Consider the following 27952-nt stretch of genomic DNA (forward strand, 5'->3'; position numbering starts at 1 on the left):
CATAACCTTGGTGAATCTACCAAACCATGCTCCAAGGAATTGATTCAGCCCATAGAAAGCCTTTGTTTAACTAGCAAATAGTTCATTAGCTACCTATCCTTCATAGCCTGAGGGTAGCTCCATGTATATTTCTTTATCAAGTTCTCCATGTAGCAATGCATTCTTCTCATCAAATTGATGCAAATCCTAGTCATGATTTGTTGCTAATGAACATATTACTTTGATTGTGATCATCTTAGCAACTAGGGCAAATGTCTCCAAGTTATCCACTCCATAGGTTTGACTGAATCCTTTGGGAACTAACCTTGCCTTATAACATTCAATAGTCATTAGTCACATATTCACTGTTTAAACCCACTTACACCTCACTGGTTTTCCACAAAAATATTTCTATGGAGAGGTGGGAAATTACCTTTCACAAGTAAAATTAGAAATTTTAATGAAAGATAAACCATATTATTTTTATTAAATCTCTTAATTTGGTATAAATTAATGATGATTTTGATAAATATTCCCAAGAAGGCTTTTCTCCAACCAAACAAAATTTAGTCATTCCTTGAATTCATGATTGCTAGGTATGAAAAAAGTTCTTTCTACCAAACTCCCTCTAGCATAAAAGAAAAGTAATTGTATAACTATTGGAAGTCCCACATCGACTAGAGATAATGCCAATTCATAGTTTATAAGTGGGTGCAAACCTCACCCTACAAGCCGGTTTTGTGGGGTTGAGTTAGGCTTAAAGTCCACTTCTAACATGGTATCAGAGCCATGGTTAGAGCCTATCCTAGCGATATTTGTTGTTAGTTGGGCATATTGTTCCACCCACTATCGGGCCGCTATCGGACCACCCATTAAGAATGTCTAATCTCACGCTCGAGATGTATATACCTCGGCGTGAGGGGGGTGTATTGGAAGTCCCACATCGACTAGAGATAAGACCAATTCATAGTTTATAAGTGGGTACAAACCTCACCTTACAAGTCGGTTTTGTGGGGTTGAGTTAGGCTTAAAGTTCACTTCTAACAATAACAAAATTACTATTGTTGTTACTTGATATTAAATGCAATACTGAAAGTTCTTGGTAGGATATTAAATGTATTACTAGAAGTTGTCAAGAGTTGTTAGAAGTTGTTAGGAGGTTCTAGAGATCATGTAATAATTACTTTAGGGTTTGAGTTTTCTATAAATAGAAGTGGATGTATTGTTTCAAATAAATCAACTGAATAAAATCTTCTTTCTTTTCTATTAATTCTTTCAAGTTGGTATCAGAGCTCCCAATCTTGGGAGCCCTGCTTCTGCATTTCTTCTTTACGGTCTTAGTTACAATTCCTTTTAGGGTTGCCCAAAGTGTAGCCAACTTATGGTCCTGTGGTTTGTTGTCCCCTGGAGCTGTTGTCGAACCTTCATCGAACCTTCATCAAACCTTCATCAGACCTTCATTAGACCTTCATCGGACCTTTTTCGAACCTTCATCAGACCTTCGTCTAACCTTCATCGTACCCTTCACCAGAATTTCGCTGGAACTATTGTCAGAGTTCTTGTCGGGATTTTTTTGTTAGAGCTTCCACAATTGCCATCATCAAAATTGTCTATCGCCACCACTACCACATTCAGAACCATCAAAATAGGGTAAATATCTGAACACTCTCCCTCAAGTTGGAGCATACAAATTATATGTACCAAGCTTAGAATAGATAAACTCAATCTGAGATCTCTTTAGGAACTTAGAAACATCGACTTAGAACACGATACACATATGCTTCAGACCATCCAGAGAGAATGTTTATAAACCAAATTGGACTCACAATCCAGCATAGCCAAAGAGACTCCTCTTGAAACATAGGACTTGTCTTTAAGAGTGTGCAGCAAACAGTGGTCAGTGGATAGCAAAAGTGCAAAACAATTCGGGAAGTGACAACTCACATCAGCTTATGTTGTATAATATTGGACAACAATGGACAACCACAAAACTCCAACTAGCATCATAAACCTTCAACTAAGATGACTTTGATAAAGGAGATTTCCATCAAAAGTAGATGACGGCCAGCTGTGGTAGACAGCAACAAACTGCAGAGACTTAATTGCCATTAAGTAAGGATGGGGCCTGCAGTGGCTAAAAGTGACAAACTACATGAACTGGATTTCCATCAAGTAAAGATGGGGCCTGTAGTGGCTGAAAGCGACCAAACTACAAGAACTAAACTGCCATCAAGAAAGGATGGGGCCTGCAGTGGCTGAAACATAATCCCCCTCACGACGAACGACGAAAATGACGGTGCGTTGATGACAAACTCTGAAGGTGGAAGGTCATAATGGTCTCCTTTATTCATCAAAGCAACAAAAAACAGATTTGACAAGGGGTTGGTGAAATTGTTTGACTAAGATTCTGAATCTTGTCAGAAATAGACTCCCCCTCATGCCGTGAGCAACCTTCAACCCATGACTTTGGTGCTGAAATTTCTTGGTGTTAACCAACTGATAGCACTGACTTTAATTGGAGACTTGTAAATAAATGACATGAGCCATCAGGAACACCACAACTGCTACAATATGCAAAGCTAAACACACATTATGAAAGGAGACTAAAAGAACAGGATTGTTGATTGCAGAAAAGACATTTTTTTTTTAAAACCGTCGGTGGCGGCGGCCACCAGCCACCAACGGCAACAAAGACAAAGTAGGAAGAGACTTAGACATCCTACTCTGATACCAACTTGAGATTGAAACTGTAAAATAATTCTAGAGGGCTTGATTGATCCCTTTCATAATCTTCTATTTATAAGAATAAATTAATACAAGAGTACATGATAATTACGGTAACCCTAGACACAATATAATCATGATAAATAGGGTAACCCTAGACACAATATAATCATGATAAATAGGATAACCCTTGACACAATTAATGATGATTGATAGGATAAATATCCTAACAAAATTGAATGTTTGAAATCTCTCATGGAGTCTACCAATAAGTCACCTTCTAGTACTTGCTATGACTAGTAAGAACTTCAATACATCTTTTAATGTTTCTAAAACTTTATGTAAGGATTCTTGGGTACTTGACTCTGGTGCCACAAATCATATGACCCCTCATTCATCTCTTTTAACATCATATGTTTCTTTTTTGGGTAACCACAATACGGTTGGCAATGGGACTCTTATCCTAATAATTGGACGTGGTTATGTTTCCCTTTTGTCATCCCTCAACCTTAAAGATGTTCTTTATGTTCCAAACTTTTCCAATAATCTTATATTCATTAAAAATCTTACCCATGACCTAAAGTGTTCTAACCTTCTTTCCTACTATCATTCTCCGAGTCGAAAGATTTTTACCTCCATGGATGTCACTTTTAATGAAACTAAATCTTTTTATGAATGTCCTCAGCTTCAGGGGGAGAGTTCTTTTGAATAACCTTTTATCCCTTTCATACAAGAACTATCTTGTACTCCTCTTGGTACTCCTAGCACATCTTGTATGGATATCTCTAAAAGTGCTCCTAACAATGGCAACCTTGTTCCCAATTCAAGGTCAACTCTAAAAAGTAGTCATCCAGAGAATTTCTTCCGTATAAAATATCATAGGAGACAAAAGCAACCTAACCTGTTCTAAGAACAGCATCAATCATCTGACTCGGGGGTAAGTGTTCCATCTTCTAACACTATTGAACCTTTGGAAAATTCCTTGAATTTTAATTGTGAACCTGACCTTGATGACTTGGCCATTGTTTTGAGGAAAGGAACCCGGTCTTGTACCAAGTATCCTATTTCTCAATTTATGACCACTAAAAACCTATCTATGCAGTACCAGAGTTTCCTCTCTGGCATTGATGCAACTAGAGTCTCTACTTCAGCTTAAGAAGCATGGAAGGATGAGAATCGTTCAAGCCATGAATGAAGAGATGAGTACCCCAGAAAAGAACCAAACGTGGGAAATTGTTAACAGGCCACTAAATAAAAAGGTAGTAAGATGCAAATGGATTTATAATGTAAAGTATAAATTTGAGGGCACATTAGAACATTATAAAGCAAGGTTAGTTGTTAGATGATTTACTCATACTTATGGTGTTGATTATGAGGAGACATTTGCTTCAATGGTAAAGATGAATACAATTAGAATCATTCTCTCATTCGCAACTTATTTTGGTTGGAAATTGCAACAATTTGATGTGAAAAATGCTTTCTTGCATGGACAATTAGAGGAAGAAGTCCATATGGAAATTCCCCCAGGTTTTAGGCCTATTGAAGAAGGGAATAAAGCATGTAGGTTGAAGAAAGCTTTTTATGGGTTCAAATAGTCACCTCGTGCTTGGTTTGGTGGACCGAATTAGGTTATGATCTCCATTGGGCATCGACAAAGTCAAGGTGACCATACCCCATTCATCAAGCATTCCCTTAAAGGTAAACTTACACTACTCTTGGTGTATGTTGATGATATAGTTGTTCTAGGAGATGATGAACACGAGAAACAAGTCTTGAAAGAAAAGCTTGCAATCCAATTTGAAATGAAGGATCTAGAAAAATTGAAGTACTTCCTTGGGATAGAAGTAGCTTACTCGAAGAAATGCATCTTTATCTCCTAAGTATGTTATTGATCTTCTCAAAGAAACATGTATGATTGATTGCAAGACCACTGCAATTCCTATAGAAAAAAACCATACAATTGGGAGTGATTAAGGAAATTCTACTATGAATAAAGCCCATTAACAAAGACTTGTTAGGAAGCTCATTTACTTAGCTCACACTAGACCAGACATAGCCTACAATGTGAGTGTCGTTAGTCAGTTCATGCATGATCCAAGGAAGAGACATTTACAAGGTGTAAACAAAATCCTTCAATATTTGAAGACAAGTCCAGGAAGGGGATTATTGTTTAAGAGAGATGAAAAATTAAAAATGAAAGTTTATACTGATGCAGATTATGCAGGTTTTTTCATAGATAGGAAGTCCACCTGAAGATATTGCATGTTCTTGGGTGGAAATTTGGTTGGAGAAGTAAGAAATAAAATGTTGTTGCAAGGTCTTGTGCAGAGGCTGAATTCCGAGCTATGGCACAAGGGGTGTGTTAATTGTTATGGATGAGAATTATTCTAAATTATCTTAAAGTGGCATGTGAAGAACCAATGATCCTTTGTTGTGATATTAAGTCAGTTATTAGCATTCCTCACAATCCAATTCAACATGATAGGACCAAACACAGAAATAGATCGACACTTTATTAAAGAGAAATTGGATAATGTACTTATCACTACTTACATCCCATCTGGATTTCAGTTAGTAGATCTATTTACAAAAGGTCTTCCCATTGAGCAATTTCATGATCTCACATGCAAGATGGGAATGATAGATATCTATTCAGCAGCTTGAGGGGGAGTGTTATTAGTTGAATATTAAATGCAATACTAAAAGTTGGTGGTGGGATATTAAATGTATTACTAGAAGTTGTCATGAGATGTTAGAAGTTGTTAGAAGGTTCTAGAGATGTCATGTAATTATTACTTTAGGGTTTGAGTTCTCTATATATAGAAGTTGATGTACTAAAAATGTCCCTTCTACCATTAGCACCCTAAGAGTTTCAGTTGATTTGCTACCTGTTGAGTCAACAATTAGTTAGACCCAGTAGCTTTCTGTGAAAGTTTTCTGCACTGTAAATAGCTACATCTTTCTTGTATCATAAAAGCTAAATGTTATTAGTCCTTTATGTTTCGGTGTTGTTGGTACATTTATGTTTTGAAAGTCTCAATACTTTTTGTTTTAAAAGAGTTCATTTTGATCTTTTTCAACCAAAATGTTAAATAGGTTAGCATAGTTGGTTACTTGTCCGTTAACCTATTTAATGTTATACTTAAAAAGAACTAAAATAAACATGTTTAAAAGCATAGAGTATCATATTGAGACTTTTAAGACCCTCTTAGTGGACACATCAGCTATTACATATTCAATGTTTTTTATAAAAATAACCAAAATGAACATTTTAAAACCATAAATATTAGATTTAAACTTTCAAAACTTAATATACCTAAATGTAAAACACCAAAACAAAAAGGACTAAGAATTTAGCCCTTAATAAATATAAAACTTCTTCATCCTCTCTCTCTCCCTTCTCTCTATGTAGTGAACTCTATTAAGAAGTTCCAAAACTAATTGCTTTAAGTAAGAACAAGTTATTGCCATTATGTACAGGAAACACTATTAAGCCATAAAAGCATTTATGGTCTGTCTTCCTCTCCTAAGGATAGATCAATGCATGACTCTGAATATCCAATATACCTAAATGTAAAACACCAAAACACAAAGGACTAAGAATTGAGCCCTTAATAAATATAAAACTTCTTCAACCTCTCTCTCTCTCCCTTCTCTCCATGTAGTGAACTCTGTTAAGAAGTTCCAAAACTAATTGCTTTAAGTAAGAACAAGTTATTGTCATTATGTACAGGAGACACTATTAAGCCATAAGCATTTATGGTCTGTCTTCCTTTCCTAAGGTAGATCAATGCTTGACTCTGAATATCCAATATAAGTATCAAGTTTCAAAATTCGTGAAGATATAAAATTTTGTTGAAAGGGTATGAAATATTATGAAAGGTTCACCTTCTTCCGTATATTAGGATCTCGGAAATCCATTAATCTCTCAACCTCTTCGGCAAGATCACGAGCCATTTCGGCTGAACAAATATTTCCTAGAGCACAAAGAGCAAGTCCCACAATATATTGATTTGTGTGATTAAGATCTCTGTGACTTAGCTAAGGGTGCTATATCCCATCATCAATATTGCTAGCTCCCAGCATCTTAGAAAGGAAAGTAAAATTTGAGGAACAAAAAAACAAATGAAATATTAACATGAAATTGGATACTGTTTCAAAGAATTGGTGACCAACATTAGAACTTCTTGTTTTTCATCAAGAAGCAACATAAGACCAAGGTAACCCATTCTCTTCTCCGGAAATCCAGGAGATGCTATCAACTTGAGGCACTCCATTTGACCAAAATAAGTGGGGTAGCCAAGCATGTGGATGAACATTAGCTTGGCCAGATTCCGATGCGTATAGTGTTGCTCATTGCCATTTATAGAAGTACGAATGGCAGCACATTCTTTTCTAACAACAGCACGTTCTTCTGCTGCAGTCTTGCAAGCACGTATGGCCCGAATCATGTCCCTAAATGCAGGGATATGAATTAGATTGTAAATAGATATTGATGATATTTTAATATTTTAAAATATATAATAAACATGTATATCTTTGAAAACGAACTAACTACATGTTAACTGTATTTGATTTACCATATAAAAAACTTTATTCACTTCTAAAAAATTCATTCACGAATACAGAATGACAGAGAAGCACATAATCACAAGGACTTATAGAAAGGGAGTATTTGAGTCGGTGACCACATAGCTGCACTGCAATTCCAACTTTCTTATATAATGTTGTATCGAAACAGCAAAAAGTTATCATAGAAAGGGTGGAGAAGAGAATCTCAATACAAACAAAATAGCAAAAATCAAGAGAGCTGCCCAATCCATCAAGGATAAGCCTTTGAAACAAATTATGAGCAGACAAGGAAATTTAATAGATAAACCTCGTGCAAATAAAAAATTCTTCACAAACATTTGTAGAGGAAAAAAATAAAAATAAAAAGTAAAATGAATTACCGCAAGTTAAAATCAACTCAAGCATTTTAAATTTTACAAAACCTCTATCATCTTACTTCTCCAAAAGAAAGGGTGCATGAACTGATTTTAACTCGTGAAAGAAAATTAATTCATTCTATCTTCGTATTTTCTTTTCTCATAAATACTTAGTAATTTATCCAGAGACCTCACATTTTAAACAAAGATAGCATATTGAATGAAGGCCTTCAATTTTTTTGCCAGCCAAAAAACTTAATGGCACATGCACAACAATTATTAAGCAATACCGGCATAGAATCAGGCAAATGGCAATTGGCAATTCCTCAATAGAACTTAATGAAAGGAAGCAAAAGAAGAAATCGAGACACTAAATATGCTAATCAACTTATTCATTTGCTGGTTGCATCAATGCCAAACAATTTCGCAAATTTTGAGGTTCTTCTGAGTGAGCAATGCTTCTTCTTCTTCTTCAAGAAAGAAAAATGAAAGACCTTGATTTGCATTACATACCTCAGACGCGTGGGAGAAGAGAATGCATTCATGATCAGAAGGTCAAGCGGAACCAGTTTAATTGGATTTCGATCTGAGAGTGAAAAAATATTTGGATCTGAGAGTATCGTTTTTGGTGTGAGCCTCTGAATTTTATTTCTCTTTCTTTTTCCTTCTTCCACTCACTCGCAGCGATCGTAATGCAATGCGCTATGCCAACATTGCTGTATATGAATTTTGTGAAAAGGAAACGAAAAAGAAGAAAATAAATGAAGGGGGGACTAGGTTGGTTGAACATTTAGCCTTTAGAAGTCCAACCGTTTTTTTAGAAGGTGCAATATAGCAAATTGGATTTGCATGCTTCTTTGTGAAAACGAATGATTCAATCTAGAAAATATATGATTTCAAATTTTTTAATTTGATCATCCTTTATAAAATAAGTGTTAAATAATGAAAAAGTGTATGTTTTATATGGTGTAGTATAATCGAAAGACGCTTTTGTGAAAAGCTTTTGAGACGGGAACAAATTAATTTATTGTCATAATTAAATTAATAAATTATATTTTCCTTGGCTAAACTAACATTTCTATTCACAAAGTTAGTTATTCACTTTTAATAATCATTTTTTTCAAAAAACAAAATATGAGTAAATGATGTATCATCTAGTAAATTAATTGATTATATTTAACAATACAATAATACGTGTACGTGTATAGTATCACTAGTACAATCAAGAGAAACGAAACCGGTCATTTTTGCTTATAGGCACCGGTTCCGCACCCGAGGCATATACAGACGAGATAAAAAGTCTACCACTTTATGCCTCGGTTCAGAACCGAAGCGTTTGTGGTTGGGTCTTATGCCTCGGTTTGGAGTTTAACCGAGGCAATAGAAGGGTTTTATTTTTTTTTTTAATTTTACACCAACACGTTAAGAATCAGAAGCGTTTGTGGTTGGGTCTTGCTGCTTTCGGACTTTCAAGAATCAGAATAACTGAACAACCATTTTGAGTTTGTTTTGTTTCAATTTAGGCATTACTGGACTCACTTCACATTGCAACAACCAAATAAACAGAAATCATATTTTTAAGTAAATTATAACACTAAAAGCATTACTCAAAGCAGGAGAGGGAGAGGGACGTTCAATTATCTCAAAAGAAGAACTAATGGTTGCAGATTTTGGTGCCAGAATTATAGAGTCTGGTGTCACGAATTTTGGATATAGCTTTCTAACTACTGGAGGTGGGGTTGAAAGGTTCCTAGCAGTAGGATTCTTGAAAGTAGCTGCCAGAGCATTAAAGGCTGGAGACCTGCCCCTTACATGAACACGATAATGGCGGACATGCTGCGGGATGAACGCCTCACCCTCCTCGACCCCTTCTCGAAAGTAGCTTGCTTTCTACCTCCTTCTTGAAATCAACCCACGCCTATGAACGCCTCACCCTCCTCGACCCCAACAACAACAACAAGAGCCCTGCCACTGCCCATAAACCTCCATCCACCGCCACCGCCACCGCCTTTAAAGCCCACCCGCCGTCATCCAGCGCTTCCGGCGGCACACTTACCTCCCTCATCCAGCGCTTCTCCACTTCCCCCTCCGCCATCCACGGCCTCCTCTTCGGCCACGCGCAGATCTGCCCTCTGCCCCTCCATTTGCCCAGATCTGGCCTCCGCCACCTCCCTCCGTCGCCTCCTTCTAGCTTCCCCTCCCTTCGACAACGCACCCTTCTCGCACGCGCACACGCACAAGTACCGCAACCTCCAGCCTCCCCGCACTCGACTACAGGCTTCGTGGGTCGTCGACGGATGAAGTTGGCGACGAGAGGCCCACTCGGATGTTCGGCAGTTGGTTTGAGGGGTTTGAGGTTCGGTAGGTGACCAGAAAGGTGGGATCTGATGTTAGGAGCACCAAGGGTTTGGAGGAGTAGTATAAGAAAATGCTGTTTAAGATTCAGAATTTTAGTGGCTTTAGTATGCCTCGGTTAGAGGCAAACCGAGTCATAAATGTCTAATGAAATCAGGTGGATAAAGACCGAAGTAATAGGCTTTAGTGGAGAGCGCTTTAATGCTTCGATTTCGAAAATAACGGAGTCAGTAGAGAGGATAGGCTTCGGTTTTTATTGAACCGAGGCCTATAAGTTTCTCTTAATTACAAAAATGCCACCGTATTTTAATATACTTCGGTTCTATGAAAACTGAGGCGTATTAAACGCGTTAAAAGGCTATTTTTTTACTAGTGTATGATATCTAGGTCGAACGGTTAGTATCCAAAACCAATCGGTCTATCTACTGTAGCAGCGCTCGTCAACTTTATTGTAACAACGCTCGTCAACAAACTCGACTAAAATGATGTTGAGCCACAGCGCTCGTCAAACCAGGTCCAACCAGGTTAAAAGCTATTGGACCACAATTGGGCCAGCATTTATATTATTGGATAAAATATCTGATTAAGGATATTCATAAAGTTGTTAATGAGCAACTGACCAGATTTTAAGGTAAGTCTGTTTATATTTTATTAAGCTTGTGTTAATCTATAAATACAGAGCCAAGGTTAAAAGCCAGGGACGCTTGACTATATTTCACTACTCTCAAATACTCAAACAGTGCTAACCATTCACTGAATATTTCATTAAGAGCTAAAGCACTTCAACAGCACCTCTAACTTGAGCGTCGGAGTGCCTTTTGCAGGTACCCTTTCCCTCGGCTCGGACTTTAAGAACTTGGAGCAGGAGATTCAGGGGTCAGAAGAAGGAAGGCAACGACAGAAAGGTGTGTTTCTCGGCCCTGCATAGTTCCTACCAAAACATATTGGCGCCCACCGTGGGGCCGAGAGCAAGCAGACGAAGCCCAGATGGTGACCACAAGGAGCATGGACGAGCAACAGAACACTTGAGATCTGATAGCACAAATGCAAGAACAAATGCAGGCTCAAGCACGAGCCATGCAAGAACAATTGCAAGCTCAAACGCGAGCTCAGCAGGAGATGCAGCGAAAGCATGAAGAAGAGGTCGCAATGCTAAGAACCGAATGGGCTAATCGGGTACAATCTGAGCAGCACTCGGCGTCGTCAGCCCAACAAGCTCATAATGGTGAAAATAACCATGGAACCCGCCATAACCAGGAGTAGTCTCACCACACCGACCCGAACAGTAATACCGGTGGTAATACCAATCTGAACGGTAATCCGAATGGGAATCCGAACGCCGACCAAGGAAGAAGAGAGCCACCACCTCTGCAGACCATAAGACCGATTGGTCTATTGCCCTTCATGACGACAATCATGCAAGCACCCATGCTGGAGAAAGCTCCTCCCATGTTTGACAAATTTGATGGCTCAACCGATCCAGATGATCACATAAGAGCATTCGTCAATGCAATGGCGTTTTACTCCAACAGTGACCCAGTCCTATGCAGGTCCTTTTCATTGTCACTCAAGGGAGAGACATTGTCATGGTACAACACTCTTCCACCGAATATAGTAGATTGATTTGCCACTGTAAAAACCCTCCTTAGGAGGCAGTATGCATCTAGCCGTGTTCAAGAGCTGATAGTAGTAGAGTTGGTGAACACCAGGCAGAACAAGGATGAACCTCTGAAAGCCTTTATGAAACGGTACAATGAAACCGCACGACGAGTCAAAGATGTTAACCATACTTTTATCATCAGCAATTTACCTTCTTGCTTGGAGGTGGGATACTTCTCAAAAAGCTTGTATGCCCGACTGCCCAAAAATATGGACGAACTTCAAGAAAGAGTAACGAAGTTTATTCGTATTGAGGATATAAGGCAATCCAGAAAAAAACAGCAACAGGAAACTTCGGGAGGAAACAAGAAAGATGGAAAACGATCGTTCAACGGTAACGGGGATTCCCCTCAGAAGGATCCTATCTGTCTCCCCAAATTTAATCATTATACCACCCTCAATGCACCGAGGGCTAAGGTTCTTGAGGAAGCTCTCAATGTTGAACTTCTCACACTCCGAAGGAAGGCAACTCCAACGAACACATACGGGAGGAAAAACTGCCATTTCCACCAAAACTGCGGCCATACTACGGAAGAGTGTATAGCACTGAAAGATGAAATAGAAAGGCTGATCCGAGGAGGCCATCTGCAAAAATACGTAGGAGAAAGGACGTCTCCACCGAGAAGTCTTGAACGGTCAGGCATAAAAGAGGAACGAAGACATAGGCGAAGTCGTAGCCGCAGTCATAGCCCTTACCGCTCAATTCGGGGTCGTATCGACTAGAAAACATGATAAAAAGTCTTCCATAACATTTGGAATGCGACTCATCTCAAGTTTGCTTTAGTTGAAATTTGATGTCACGTTAAATTCCTTTGATAAGACTTATGTTTACATCGTTAATATGAATGAAACCAGACAGTTTCCGTACGGCCATTCGGCCACACAGGTGCTTGACTGTTCGGTCTCATAACCGTACGACCATTTGGCCTCACAGGTCCTCGGCCATTCGGCCACACATAGGTGCTTGACCGTTCGGTCTCACAATCGTACGGCCATTTGGCCTCACAGGTACTCGATCATTCGGCTACACAGGTGCTTGATCGTTTGTACGACCATTTGGCCTCACAGGTACTCGGTCATTCGGCCACACAGGTGCTCGACTGTTTAGTCTCACAACCATACCGTCATTCGGCCTCAATTGCTCGGCCATTTGGCCTCATAGGTACTCGGCCATTTGGCCTCACAGGTACTCGGCCATTCGGCCACGCAGATGCTTGACCGTTCGGTCCCACAACCGCACGACCATTTGGCCTCACAAGTACTCGATCATTCGGTTACACAGGTGCTTGACCGTTCATACGACCATTTGCCATCACAGGTACTCGGCCATTCGGCCACACAGGTGCTCGACCCTTCGGTCTCACAACCATACCGCCATTCGGCCTCACAGGTACTCGGCCACTCGGCCTCACAGGTGTTCAACCACTTGGCCCTCACAGGTGTTCAGCCACTTGGCCTCAACCGTTCAACCTTCCATGGCCTCAAGAGTTCCAACATTCGACCATTCGACCTCACAGGATTCGTGTACTAGGAAATTCTCCAGGAACTCCTGGGCCACGGACAACCAATTTCGTCTACTAGGAAGTTCTCCAGGAACTCCTGGGCCACGGACGATCATTCACGTCTACTGGGAGGTTCTCTAGGAACTCCTGGGCCACAGGCGGTCATTCACGTCTATTGGGAGGTTCTCTAGGAACTTCTGGCCCATGGACGGTCATTCACTTCTACTAGGAGGTTCTCCAGGAACTCCTGGGCCACTGACGGTCATTCACGTCTACTAGGAGGTTCTCTAGGAACTCCTGGGCCACTAACGGTCATTCACGTCTACTGGGAGGTTCTCTAGGAACTCCTGGGCCACGAACGGTCATTCACGTCTACTGAAAGGTTCTCCAGGAATTCTTAGGCCACAGATGGTCATTCACGTCTACTGAGAGGTTCTCCAAGAACTCCTAGATCGAAAACCAAGAGCAAAGGAACAATCACCCTAATCTGAGCATCTTCAACCTAGAGGTCTCCCCTGCTTGGCTATTCGACCTTATAAAAGGGGGAAACAGTTCTAAAAAGAACTCCCATCATTTATCGCTCGGCCTATGGCAAAGTTCAAAAAGAAAACTCATAAATCCCACCGTTCGCCTAGAAGCACGCTCCCCAATACAGCAAATACAACCTCCCTCAAACTCATAAGTCCAACAGTTAATCATGGCTAAAGTCGAACGGTTAACTCAGACTTGGGGGGCATTATGTATAGTACGATATCTAGGCCGAACGGTTAGCATCCAAGATCGATCGGTCTATCTACTATAGCAGCGCTCGTCAACTCTATTGTAGCAGCGCTCGTTAACAAACCCGGTTAAAATGATGTTGGGCCACAACGCTCGTCAAACCAGGTCCAACCAGGTTAAAAGTTGTTGGACCATAGTTGGACCAACATTTACATTATTGGATAAAATGTCTGATTAAATATTCATAAAGTTGTTTATGAGCAACTGATCGGAATTTAAGTTAAGTCTGTTTATATTTTATTAAGCCTGTGATAATCTATAAATACAAGGCCAAGGTTAAAAGCCAAGGATGCTTGACTCATATTCCACTACTCTCAAATACTCAAACAGTGCTAACCATTCACTGAATATTTCATTAAGAGCTAAAGCTCTTCAACAACACGTCTAACTTGAGCATCAGAGTGCCTTTTGCAGGTACCCTCCCCCTTGGCTCGGACTTGAAGAACTTGCAGCAGGAGATTCAGGGGTTAGAAGAAGGAAGGCGACGACAGAAAGGTGTGTTTCTTGGCTCTGCACAATTCTTACTGAAACAATACGTTTTTATAAAATTGATTATCTTTGTTTCTAGTCCATAAAAATAGAGTTTTAAGAGATGAAAGTAAAACTGTGATTTGGTCCAACAAAAAAACATAATGCAAAAAATGAAATGTAAGCACAAATTCAATTCTTATTGTACTATGTGGTCGAGGACCTCAATTATGTAACCATAGTCTTGAAATGAGTTAAAACAATATGATACTCTTTATTGAGTATCTGGTGTTAAATAACTATGACAAAAATGTAATATCCTAATTTTGGAATGTCATATGTTTTACAAAAGCGTTTAAAAACTTAAATATGGTATTATCATGGGAAACATATTAAATAAAAACTTCAATTTATTATAATTGATTTTAAGAAATCCTTTCTGGTCAGCCACGTGTGGTGTGGTGTCACATTTCCTTTCTATATATTTTGTTTAGCCATCTTTGGGTATTTTGTGGAGGTGCATGCATTGTTTTTATTGGATTGACATTGGATGGTAAGATTGAATGTTAAGGCCACTAATACTTATGGTCATTCTGTGTTTTGTGCTTAAGATGTTTTTTCTTGGGTTTAATTACTTTCTTTTTCCTTAGTTTCGCTGTGGTGTGTCAAGTTGGTCCTACCTTTTAAAAAAGTTTCAATTTCTTCCATACTTAGTAAAATTTTCCTCAATCAAGTCTCTTTTGTTCAATATAAACAAAGTCAACAACTTTTTTTCTCTTTCTTTTGTACCCATATGTTTCTCTCTCTTCTCTACACTCATCTCTTCTATGTTCAGTTAAGGTTAAATCCCTTTAGTTGTCCCTATTTATGTGGGTTTTTCCTAGTACGATCCCCGATTTATTAGAATCCTCAATTGAGTCCTAAAAAGTGCTAATTTGAATCAATTGAGCCCCTGTTGTTAAATTAGCTTAACGGGGTTAAGTTTTTTATGAGGTGCGAGGTTGACGTGTCAATTTTTTTAAACATGGCATGTTGAGAGTTGAATACGTGGAATTTGGCAACTTGTTAGATTTTAATAATATGGATTTGTGAAATGGGATTTAGGGTTCAATGAAATTAAATATGGGATTTCATTCCTCATTAAAAATCTAAGAGGAGTGTGCTTGTGAACCTTGCGTGAAGTCCTTAGTGGAGACCCTATTTGGTTAATTAGGGTCCGTTGTTGTTGAAGATTGGAAAGCAGTTGAAGTTTTGAAATAGGAAAGTGCGAAAGCAAACGACACAACAATGTTTATGGGTCATTCGTGTTCACCTTCCACTTGCAATGAGTGTCGAAGAAAGCAATTTCGGTCTGTGAGCTCTGGTAGAGATGGAGGGTGGAACAGGAATGACGCGTCGCTGATTTGCCATTGTGGAGAGAAGTCTGTGTTGAGGACTGCGAAAACCAGTAAGAATCGACGCAAACAATTCTGGGGTTGCCCTAGGTATAAGGTTGGAAGTGAAAATAATGGATGCAACTACTTCAGATGGTGTAGTGATTGCGTAATTGACGAAAGTGTTAGCTGTGAGGTGTTGGAAGCAAATGATGAGAGGTTGCTAAAGAGTTTTGAAAATGAAAGTGATAAGAAGATAGTTGGTGTGCAGAAAGCTGTGATGGATCTTGAAAGGTGGATGAAATTTTTGGTTGGGTTTGTTAGTGTTCTATGTGTAATGAACATCATTATATTTGCAATGTTGATGGGAAGGGCTTGATATTGTATGTGTAGGTGTAATGTAGGTGTCTTTTGGTATTGTAGGCTTGATAATGTTCATGTAGTTCTATTTAATGTATTAGTTGCAATGTATTTATGTTTTCTGTAATGAAGATGTATCACTTTCAGATGTTTAATGAAATGAAAATTTGCATACAATGAGTACAATTGTTGTCTTTGTTATGGTATCAAATTTATGTCAGCAGTTGCCCTATATATAGCATAAAATATGCATAGAACCTGTAAAACAGTGCTCAATAAATTTGTGTTCAACACTTGACAACACAACTACAAACATACACAATACATGAGTAAAATAATAATGCTATCTTGGGACCTAGATAAACCACTGAAAGAGGAACATGGACTAAGGGCATAATGAAGATAAATAATAAATTTTCAATCTAGTTTCAATCAAGAAACTGCAAATGTCAAACTGAAGAGTTGAATACTAATACCAACATGTCCTAAGATGTTGTATATTAATACCAAAAAGTAGTCATCCATTGTTCATAAAAATACCAATATATAGGATACTGAAACATAAAACATTGTTTATAAAACATGTCTGTAATGTATTACATGAAACTTTGATCTATTACATTTGCAACCATAAAACATAAAACATTCTTCAACTCTGAAGTGGTTCTTCTCCATTTTGTTGACCCTCAGGCAATGAACTGGGTTCTTCTCCCTCTTCATGCACTTTGTTTGTCTTTGGGCAGCGTTTTCTGTTGTGACCCACTTCCCTACACATGCTACATCTCCTTAGTAATCTTCCTTTTGACATTCTGGTGCTACTTTTCTTCAACTCCCATTGCTCTAACCTCCTTTTCTTCTTAGGATGACCAAGCATATTTCTTTTTTATGGAGTCATGACATCTGGATATTAGGTTACCTCCCAAAGGTTGCTTCCATTAATGGGATAGATAATGGATGAATAAATTTCTTCATACGTTGACTTTTGAAAGCATACAGGTATGTAGTCCTCTACATCTATGTTGAGAAACATCATTGCTGCCAATGCATGAACACAAGGTATTCCATTGATGCTCCATTTCCTGCAAGAGCATGAATATTGATCTATATCCACCACAAACTTGTCCCCACTTTGGGACACATGTTTGACTTCAAATAGCCTTTGTGCAGACCAACTGTGAACATAAGCCAACATTAGTTATATGATACTTGGGATAACATAATCAAAGAAATACATATCTCATAATTCTTGGATACTTGAGAATCCAATTCTTTGTTAGTAGTGCCTCTTTTTGTAGTTTACTGACTATTTTTGGACAAATTGATGACTTAAATGACCTTACCCTTGACCTATTAGTGGCCCATCTCTTCATCATGTAAAGTTTAATTTCCTCCAACATTGTAATAATTGGTTTTGTCCTCGTTTGAACCAAAACACTATTAAAGGCTTCTAACATGTTATTTACCAAGGTATCACGTTGTGTTGTGCTTGTGAACCTTGATCTGGACCAAAACCTTCAATGAAGATGTATGTCATATAATGACTATGTAAAATAATCAGAAAGTAAAAGATATGTAAACTAAAAGTAGCAAACCTTGGAGAAATAACTATCAAGTGTCGAAAAGCATCTTGGTTCACCTCTTTGATACTTCCCATCTCCTTCTCCCATTTTTGTGGGTGGGTTGTTGTGGATGCCCTCCACATAAGCTTCTTAAGATTATTTTTAGGGAATTTCTTCCTAAAGTTGGAATATAAATGCCTTACACAAAATTTGTGTGCAACTCTAGGAACAACATCTTGTACAACTGGTAACAGACCCTGTGAATGAGTGATCAAAAAGTTAGCTGATATTGATTTAAAGTCATTTGCATAAGATAAAAGACAATGAATATAATGCAATTTACCTTCTGTTGATATGATATCAATGTAAGTGAAGAACACACCTCAGGTCCACCTAGGTCTTCAATCAGTAGCTCCATAAACCATGTCCAAGTCTCCTTGTTCTCGACCTCTAAGATGGCATATGCGAGTGGCAACATTTGGTCGTTTGCATCTCGAGCAACAGCAGTTAACAGCTCACCACGATGTCTGCCTTTCAAAAGGGCTCCATCAAGGCCAATGATGGGCCTGCATGAGAGAAAGTTATCTTTGCATGCCTTTAGGCATGCGTAAAACCTCTTGAATATTGGTTCTCCATCATTTTGCTCAACTTTCACCTTGATTGTGGACCCTGGGTTTCTTACTAATAGCTCATGAGCATAATCATAAATTCTATTATATTGCTTATTGAAGGATCCTTCCATTTCGTCTGATCCATAGGCTTTGGCCTTGTAAGCCATATTCTTATATATTGCTATGTTCCATTTCCTACTAATTTTATCTTTAATATCAACTCCCTTTACATTAGGATTCTCTCTGATTGTTGTTTCCAATATTTTACTTAGTCATTTTGCATTGAACAGGTGCAACTTGTGTTCCCTACTACATGTATGCTTGTCAACCACAATCCTTAGTTGCCATGATTTTACTGCATCCATGAAACCAAAATATGTCACCCATGAACATTCTCCTTTTGATCCCAAACATTTAACCCTTATTCTTTTTTTATCATTTTTAACAAGTTTCATATTTTTCTCATTCTTTACTGCATAACTTTTGATGGCATCCAATATGTCTTCTTTATGCACAAAATATGTTCTCACTTCCCAATTGAAATCAAGCATCTTTTTTGGCATACTAAATGTAGAAAAATTCCCATAACCCTCTTCATCTTCACTTTCTTCATTACTTATGTTAAGAGAAGTTAAGTCCTCAGATTGTCATTCATAATTGAACAAACTAGAATCACTAATCTCATCTTCTTCCATATTTGACTCAGACCCAAGTAAAACAGATTCAACCTCAACCTCCATATTACCAGAACTTTCACTAAAGTCACACTGCACATTTATGTTTACTAACCCATCCTTACTATTCACCTCACCATCATCACCATCATGTGATGTACTCCAATCACGGACTTGTACTTCTATATATCCTCCAAGTCTTCTACTTCTATTGTGTAAGCCTCACCATCTTGTACTTCTAACATATCACCCTCACCATCCTGTGCTTCTGTTCTCTCAGCCTCACCATCACCTATCTCAACTTTTATCCTTTCATCCTCAACATGACCTTCATCAACTTCTATCCTTAAACCCTCAACTTCATTTGTTTTTGTCCTCTTAGCCTCACCATGACCTTCCTCAACTTCTATCCTTAAACCCTCAACTTCATATGCTTCTGTCTTATCACCACTACCTTCGTCAACTTTTATTCGCTCCACCTTAACTTTATCTGCTTTTGTCCTCTCAACATCACCATCATCAAATTTTTTTCTGTCACCCTAAACACCATCTGGTTTTATTATCTCAGCCTGACCAACAACAACTTTTATCCTCTCACCATCACCACCTACCCCCTCATACAATTGTTGTCTGACATCATCATCTATAGCCTCACCAAATTGTGCACCCTCACCACCCTCATTCACCTCAGGTGCAACTTCGTCCCCTTCTTCATCAACATTGTATTCAATCATGTGAATGACATCAGGTTGAGACATAGTGTGCACAACATATAAATGAACTTGTCCATTTAATTGAGCTAAAGTGACCATATGCATGGCACCTACGTCATCACACAAGGCTTCTAGCCTATCATCTAATACAACACCACATCCAACTGAAAACCACAAGTCCTTAAATCCATCGTACCCAAGACTTTTGACTACACTGACTACAATAAAATAACTCTACAAGTCAGGATCAAAATACATTGTATCACTCTCCCCTTCATACTTCAGGCAGTCGTCATTGACGAAATTTCCCCCACGGTGAATAATAACCTCTATATCATCGTCCATCACAAACAACACAATCAAGAATATTCTACACCTAGAAATAACCCTAAAACGATAAAAAAAACTGCTTATTAAAGTGATAATGACAAAACAAATGAACTGTAACTGATAGGCGAAGGCTTAAGCTGAATCGGGAGACAACGTGAAATCTGGACTTGATCGATCTGAAGAACCGGGAAGCAGCGGAAGAAACGGATTTACTCGAGAACCCTAGGTTTGATGTAGATGTGGAAGCAGAGACGAAGATGTGGTTCGGTGGATCTGGCAGACATGAGGAGTTTGAGATTCTGAAGTGAAGAATCTCATGAGAAAAATGACTCGGAGGCTTTGCTCATGAGGAATTTGTGAGAACGAGATGTGAGGTTTGTGGTTCGCATGTGAGGAAAGGCGAGAAGGAAATGTGGCTGATAAGGTTGACGACGCGACGAGAAGACGTATGTCTGCGACGGAAGCTGATGCGTGCCAAGTGTATCAGCTAGATGAAGGAAAAGTGATTACACGGAGGAGCAAGAAACTCAAGATGGAAAATGAGATAATGGATGATGTGAATGGAAGGTGGCTAGAGGGGATCCTTTGGGATTCTCTAGCCTTGATTTTCAAGGGAATTAAATTATGGAGTTCTCCCTACAGAAAGTTTAATTCATTATTCTCAAAAGTGTCTTACAAGAGCTTGTGACATGTCTATATATAGGACTAAAAGTCCCTCCTTTCTAGCACATGCCTAACACCTTTTACACATGCTTTAATAAAAGTAAAAGAAATACTACACTAAAATAATTGGGCTTGGGCCCGTCTATTATCCCCTCTCCCTTGAAAAGGATTTGTCCTCAAATCTGATGGTGCTTCTGAAGACTTATTTTTGTTGGCTTTACAAAGGTTCCTCCTGGGTCAAATATCCATCTGCAATAAGCATCAAACATATCTCTAATTAGTTTTCTTTGACCAAATAAGATATATAAAAGAATATGTGTAGAAGAAGGTTTCCTAATTTTGAAATTTTTAATTTTAATATAACAAAGCAACCTTTCTTCATTAGAAATTTTATTTGTATCTTGAGTTATTGGTAACCACAAAGGTAACCATAACCCAAGTTGTGACTTTGCATGTGTTGAAAGTGATAACATTTTTAAAGATTGAGTGGCAAATTCTTTGAAAGAAAAGTGAAATTTTGGAGATTCAAATATAAATGGAGAAAAGTGAGATGATAGAAAACCTTCCCTTTAAGAATCTAGCTTCTAGGGTAGGAGGAGATGTTGCCCTTAATTGCTTTTTCTTTTCTTCCATTTCTATTCTTTCAACTTCTTCCTTTTCTCTTCTTTGTGCTTCTTTTCTCTCTCTCTCTCTTCTTTTCTCTTCTCTTTCTTCCTCTTCTCTTCTATTTCGTTCTTCCTCTTCTCTTTTTTCTTTTTCTCTTCTCTCTTTTTCTTTTTCTCTTCTCTCTTTTTCTTTTTCTCTTCTCTCTTTTTCTTTTTCTCTTCTCTCTTTTTCTCTTCTCTCTTTTTCTCTTTTCTCTCTTACTTCTTGCTTTTGTTTTTCTCTTTTTAATCTCTCAATTCTATATTTGCTTGTCTCTTCCCATAGCCTCTTAAGGTTTTCTAGAAACTCACTTTCCCTACGAGAGAACCCACTTAAATTTTGAATTAATGACTCACCTTCTCTAATAAGCTCTTTCATAAGTTCTAAGTTTCTTTCAATTTCTCGAGGCACAAACTTTCTTCTCATACAAGCTTTCAATTCATTCCAATCATGAATGGAATATTTTCTACCTATCTTAACATGATATTGCCTATCATCCCACCACTCTCTTGCATGCTTTTCAAAACTAGAAGTGTAGAGACTACGAATATAAGATTCATTATCTCTAGAATAGAAGGATTCAGATTTACTTTTTCTAACCATGAATGAATGCATGTCGTCAATTTCTTTTTCCCAAGCTAGGTATGTTAATGCACCTTTATCATCACCAAAGAATGGTATATTTTCACTAGCTTGTTTATACAAATCATCTTCAATCCTATCAAATTCATAAAATGAACAAGACTTCCTTCTAGCTTTATCATGTTCTCTTTTGATGTCTTTGTAACTAAGTTGCTTATCAAAATTAAAATTCCTAGAAGACCTATATGAATAACAAGACATCTTTGTTTTCTAAAAGTTTTTCTAGTGTAAAAGATATACAAGATTCACACTTAGACAAGTCCCAGGTAAGAGAGGTGAGTCATGAAGACTGCTTAAGTACCATGTCTTGCCTTGCTAGAAATGTCTTAGGTTACTACTAGTTACCCTTTAAACTAAAATCACTTTTAAAATCAAAGGACACAACTCAAACAATCACAACAATTAAACATAAAAGACGACTCTTCGGACTCTAATGTGACAAGGCTTAGAGTTTAATCCCTTTTAGCCTAAATCACCCCTAAACGTAAGACACAAAAATTTAAACACAAACAAGAAAAGTTTTGCCAAGAGTTGAAAGAGCACCAAGGACTCTTCCAAGACACTTGGACTTTGAATGGCCTTTTACAATGAAATTAAAAGAAATCTAACATAAAAACCTATTACACATAAAAATGAAGAAAACAATTACAAAACATTCAAACATCTTCCACGGTCTGGTCCAAACAGTTTATTACTGGATGTCTTTTCTTCAAAGCCTTTATACGCACTTAGACTTATTGCTTCTGGACAACTTTGGGGTCTTCTAGTTCTTGGGTTCAACTCTTTCTTGGGATGGTACACTTGATGTAGAGAAAGGTTTCTATTGACTTTCCATTACAATGTGTTGCACACAGAAAACCTGCACAGATATTCAGACCACCATCAACAATTCACACATTACAAGTAATTACAAACCATGACAAGAACAGTTTAATCAAAGCAGAAGCCATTTAAGGCAAAAGAAACTCCCTTCAGTTCAAAGCTTCCACATAAAGTGCTTAGGTTGCTATTTTCTCAATAAACATCTGCTAAAACTAAACTCTCAAACATCAGCTCTGCACACATAAATCTCAACACAATCCAGCAAGTGCAAATGGACAGTGAATTAAATTCAGATTGGATGTAATTCAATGCAGAAACTAACCACCTAATTAATTCAACCGCCAAGTTAAAACTAGAAATTAGGTGCTTTAATCACTTCCTAAAACTGGAGAATGAATTGGCAATTAAAAACAAATTGATGCACAATTGATTATGACAAGAACAGCCTTTTCCGAAAAATCAGTGAATTACACTGGGCAGAAACAATGAACCAAACTAGTCAAGAACAATGTCCTAAACTAATTCAGAAATCAGTGGACCATGCTAATCAAATAAATGGACAAAGAGTAATGTGAGGAAAATCAGAAATTGGCAGTTTTAAAACAGTGTTGTTGCCCTTCCAGAAATGCTCATAAAACAATCAGCACATTATTTGCAATTCCTATGCATCTACCAAGTTCCCATAGGTCTTATCAAAACAGCATCAGCATTCAACATGCCCAATTAAACCATGAAATCAACAATTCACTTTCAAAACAGTGATTATATCAATGAATTCAGCAAGCAATGTTTTAACTAAAATGAATGCAATGACAGTTTAAAGATTCACAAGCACAAATAGCATTACCAGGAAATCAATAATCAATTAAAACAACAGTGATTACAGTTGCAGTTGCAGTTGAAACAAATCACAGCTACTCCAATCTAATTACTCCAATTTCTTTTCCTGCACAATGAACACAGTCAACAAATGGTTAATTGAAACTGAACTCTCTTGCAAATGCCAAGGAATTTAGGCTAAATTAGCCTTACTAAGCTCACAACACTAAGGTTTCTCTTTAAAAAATTTAAAGCACTCAAATGAAAGGTTAAAAAGAGAAATTTTCAGTTTAGGCCAGAGAATCCTATGGATCACCACCACCTAATATGCTACCATTCACACTTACCTTCTTTCAAATCCCAAAAACCAGAATGAAATCAGATTTCTCAATTCAGGAAAATGGTTAGGCTAAGACAAAGTGATGGACAAACAGGACAACCACTCAAACAACAGAGCAGACTCTAACCAAGGAAACTCTAGACTAGATGAAATAAGCAATTAAAAGCTTCAATTAAAGATTGGCAGAATAGATTTCACATGCATTGCAGACAAAACTAGATAACCAACAAAGACAAGCAAGAAACAAAGCTATCAAGAAGGGAAGCACTCAAAAATGAACCTAAGAATTGCTCTAGAGGGAATTAAGAAAGCAAGAAAAACAAGCAAGTTAGAGCAGAAACAGTTAAGTGACTCCAGTACTGAATTGTACAAAAGCGTTTGATAAAATGCCCCAACAAAAATTAGTTCATAACTGATAATGTTTTCAGTTTCTGATTTGGAGCTTGTCTTAGTTGGATTGCACAAGGTCTGAATGCTTTTTAAACTTGTATAGATATTCTTTTTCACTTGTTTTGATTTCATTCAACAGACCCTAGCTCTTACTACAATCTAACTGAATCATAAATGCACAAATCAGAATGTCAGTACTGCACTATACTTGCTTCATAAAAAAAATTGACTTTAAACGGTGGTTTCAAAAGGTGAAAAACGCATAAAGGCTGATATAACTAGAATTAAACTATCTCAACATGTTTAAAACATCAAAACAAGCTTGTTTTGCATTAAAATTAGATACAGAACATAGTAATTCGAAAATTGAACTTGCAATAGCCAATTATGCAATCAAACAGCTCAACCACACCACCACTTTTAAGTTTTGATTGAGTCAATTGACAAATTATTGATGAAAATGACTTTAAAACAGCAATTTGAAGCTTAAACACGACACGAGGAAGTTAATGCAAGATTTCCAGCAAGATCTATATGCCAGAACTAATTTTAAAACAAAAATTAGACTCAAACAAGACAATGCAGATCGGTCAACTGCAACTTTGATACTGTTGGAGTTTTCACAAGATGCCACCAAGCTATTTGCTTCAGAAATTCATGGCTTAAGTGGTGTGCACCTGATACGAACTCATTCAAGCCTTTTATCATCGAAATAATATGTATTGGCCATGACAATAAACGCAAATCAGAATACACATCAACAACACATTAAATATGAGATTAAGGTCACTTTTGCATGCACCCGAGGTCACAATGACTGTATCATAGCTCATATGGTGTACAACCACTATCATATAATCCAGAATCTCAGAAAACAAAATCAAATACAGCTTTGAACACAGAATTTATGACATTTTAAGCAATTAAACATAACTGTAAACATGACAAAATATGATTCATCAATGAAAATGACTCAAATTAACAAATGGACCGATTAAAATGAGGAAAAGACTCAAAGTAAAGCTGGCACACACAAATTGACTCAACCAGAACCTACTGTAAGCAACAATTGATGTATAGAAACCAAACAATGAAAAAGACAAAGTAAAATACTCAAGACATTGCACGAATGATAATCAACAACACGGAAAAATTTGAAAACAACCAAACACACAGATTGAATCTCAAGAATAGAGAGCAGATCGAGACCGAAAATTTGAGAATCGACGAAGAGTAAAACTCAGATCAGAGAGAAACGAGATACTTAGCTCAAGCGAACGCGCCTAACCTAGGCTCTGAATACCACATGATAGGCGAAGGCTTAAGCTGAATCGGGAGACAACGTGAAATCTGGACTTGATCGATATGAAGAACCGGAAAGCAACGGAAGAAACAGATTTACTCGAGAACCCTAGGTTTGATGCGGAAGCGGGTTTGAGCGAAGGACCAATGATTTAATGGGAGAAAGGATCTAATCGGTGGAGAATGATCGGTAAGTAGAGACGAAGATGTGGTTCGGTGGATCTGGCAGACATGAGGAGTTTGAGATTCTGAAGTGAAGAATCTCATGAGAAAAATGACTCGGAGGCTTTGCTCATGAGGAATTTGTGAGAACGAGATGTGAGGTTTGTGGTTCGCATGTGAGGAAAGGCGAGAAGGAAATGTGGCTGATAAGGTTGACGACGCGACGAGAAGATGTATGTCTACGATGAAAGCTGACGCGTGCCAAGGGTATCAGCTGGATGAAGGAAAAGTGATTACACGGAGGAGCAAGAAACTCAGGATGGAAAATGAGATAATGGATGATGTGAATGGAAGGTGGCTAGAGGGGATCCTTTGGGATTCTCTAGCCTTGACTTTCAAGGGAATTAAATTATGGAGTTCTCTCTACAGAAAGTTTAATTCATTATTCTCAAAAGTGTCTTATAAGAGGTGGTGACATGTCTATATATAGGACTAAAAGTCCCTCCTTTCTAGCACATGCCTAACACCTTTTACACATGCTTTAATAAAAGTAAAAGAAATACTACACTGAACTAATTGGGCTTGGGCCCTGTCTATCAGTAACTATGGGGGACCACAAGTGCAATATGCAAACATCACATTTTCAGACAACCCCAACCCCACATTCAAAAAGCATGGCCAGATAACAACTAAAACCACCGAATATTAAATTCATATCTATCTATAATAGAGATACTAACCTTCCACCAAATTTCACTCGAACCACATCACGCACACGTTGAATGACTTCGCGATTCACATCGAAACTCTAATCACAAAGCTCCAAAACCTTAATTAAGTATGTATCGTCTCCACTAAGGACTTTGCGCAAGGTTGCAATACACTCTCCTCTCAGATTTTTAATCCCAAATTGAATCCCAAATTCAATTTCATTGAACCCTAAATCCCATTTCAAAATTCCCTAATATTAAATTATAACATTTTACCAAATTCCACATATAAAGGTCTCAGCATGCCACGTTTAATAACACAACATGCCACATTTAAAAAAATTGACACGTCAACCTCACACCTCATCAAAAACTTAACCTCGTTCAACCAATTTAACGGCAGGGGCTCAATTGATTCAAATTAGCACTTTTTAGGACTCAATTGAGGATTCTAATAAATTGGGGATCGAACTGGGAAAAACTCACATAAATAGGGACAACTAAGTGGGTTTAACCGTTCAGTTAATGAAAGTTTAAATAATTTTATCTTTTATTTTCTTCTGAATAAGTTTTGAATAAAAGTTTATTTGATCAGTGCCAATTTTTTATTTCAGCGTTACCCTAAGAATCCCAAGAAATGATTCTAGAGTACAACGGTGATGGGACTTGTAATTAGGGTTTGAAAACGAAATAGATTGAAATTGTTGTCTGCCCGTGTGCCCCCTTTCTCCTTCTCCCAACATGTTAGCCATACCTTTCACTCTTCTTTTCCTATGAACGTCTGCGCCTCCTTCAACAACAATCATTACAATTACATCTTCAATTCCTTCACACTAAGTTGACGCCCGATCAAAATGAAAAACTTTAGGATTTGGATGTCAAGCGAGAGCTTCTATTGTTGTCTCTGCCTTCCCTTGCCGGTCAGACGATTGACCCATTGTCGTAGTTGATGGAAACCGCCTACATTGGTCGACTTGGTTGGAACATTTCTCTCCCAATTTCTATTTCACTACTTTTTTTGTTTCCATCTCCTTCTGTCTTATCTATCATTGCTTTCGCAGGCACTATCGAATTGGCTTATGTGGGCGTTTCTGTATTCATCTTTAACACCATTTCTAATCTTTTTAACATTCCTCTTCATAACAACCAATCTGAACCAACCTGCACAATTAAGAAGCATAAATATCATCATCATTATTAATAAAAACATTCTAAAATTTCAAGCATTTGCAATTTGGTTACAAGAAGATTACATTTTCACCAATGAGTTTTTCGTCCCGCAAAATTGCAATAACTAAAACAAAAAACATGTAATATATATAAGGTTAATAAAGAAGCCTTCTTACATGAATAATATACGAGGGGATCTGTCATATAACTATCTCTAACATTTCTTAATTATGGAGCATTAGAGACAAAATTGGTAATGTAGTAGTTTATGC

General features: G+C 37.8%; 2 protein-coding genes and 1 pseudogene across 8 annotated transcripts in view; 1 reads left to right on the top strand and 2 right to left on the bottom strand.

Moving 5' to 3' along the window:
• The window catches only part of LOC124845083 (AP-1 complex subunit gamma-2-like), a 52695-nt gene extending 44202 nt beyond the window's left edge, over positions 1-8493 (bottom strand). For 5 of the 7 annotated variants that reach the window (XR_015783529.1, XR_015783528.1, XR_015783530.1 and 2 more), the window contains exons 1-3: positions 8145-8493; positions 6856-7158; positions 6592-6733 (exon numbers count right to left, since the gene is read on the bottom strand). Coding sequence is in view for 4 of the 7 variants with exons in the window: in XM_088104154.1 (XP_087960280.1) it covers positions 6592-6733; positions 6856-7158; positions 8145-8176 (477 nt within the window). In the remaining 3 variants the exon portion in view is untranslated. The remainder of the gene's footprint in view (positions 1-6591; positions 6734-6855; positions 7159-8144) is intronic. The other 2 variants (XM_088104155.1, XM_088104153.1) reach the window with 1 other exon arrangement.
• Positions 8494-11390: 2897 nt separating this feature from the next.
• LOC148206216 (uncharacterized) lies at positions 11391-12368 on the top strand. The gene is made up of 2 exons (XM_088107257.1): positions 11391-11536; positions 11636-12368. Exons 1-2 carry the CDS (start codon positions 11391-11393, stop codon positions 12366-12368), a joined length of 879 nt encoding a protein of 292 aa, XP_087963383.1.
• A 5518-nt stretch (positions 12369-17886) lies between these two features.
• LOC124845084 (uncharacterized) lies at positions 17887-18465 on the bottom strand (annotated as a pseudogene).
• Between the last annotated feature and the right edge of the window lie 9487 nt (positions 18466-27952).

This window comes from Vigna umbellata, chromosome 1 (assembly GCF_029865625.1).
Source record: "Vigna umbellata cultivar VRB3 chromosome 1, Vumbellata_1.0, whole genome shotgun sequence".
Classification (NCBI taxonomy): Eukaryota; Viridiplantae; Streptophyta; class Magnoliopsida; order Fabales; family Fabaceae; genus Vigna; species Vigna umbellata.

What these genes read in the sequence shown, in the direction of transcription:
- LOC148206216 (XM_088107257.1), top strand. Translation starts at nt 11,391, where the DNA reads ATGACGACAATCATGCAAGCACCCATGCTGGAGAAAGCTCCTCCCATG. An exon ending in AGTGACCCAGTCCTATGCAG is followed by an intron (nt 11,537 to 11,635) that starts GTCCTTTTCATT and finishes AACCCTCCTTAG; the next exon opens with GAGGCAGTATGCATCTAGCC.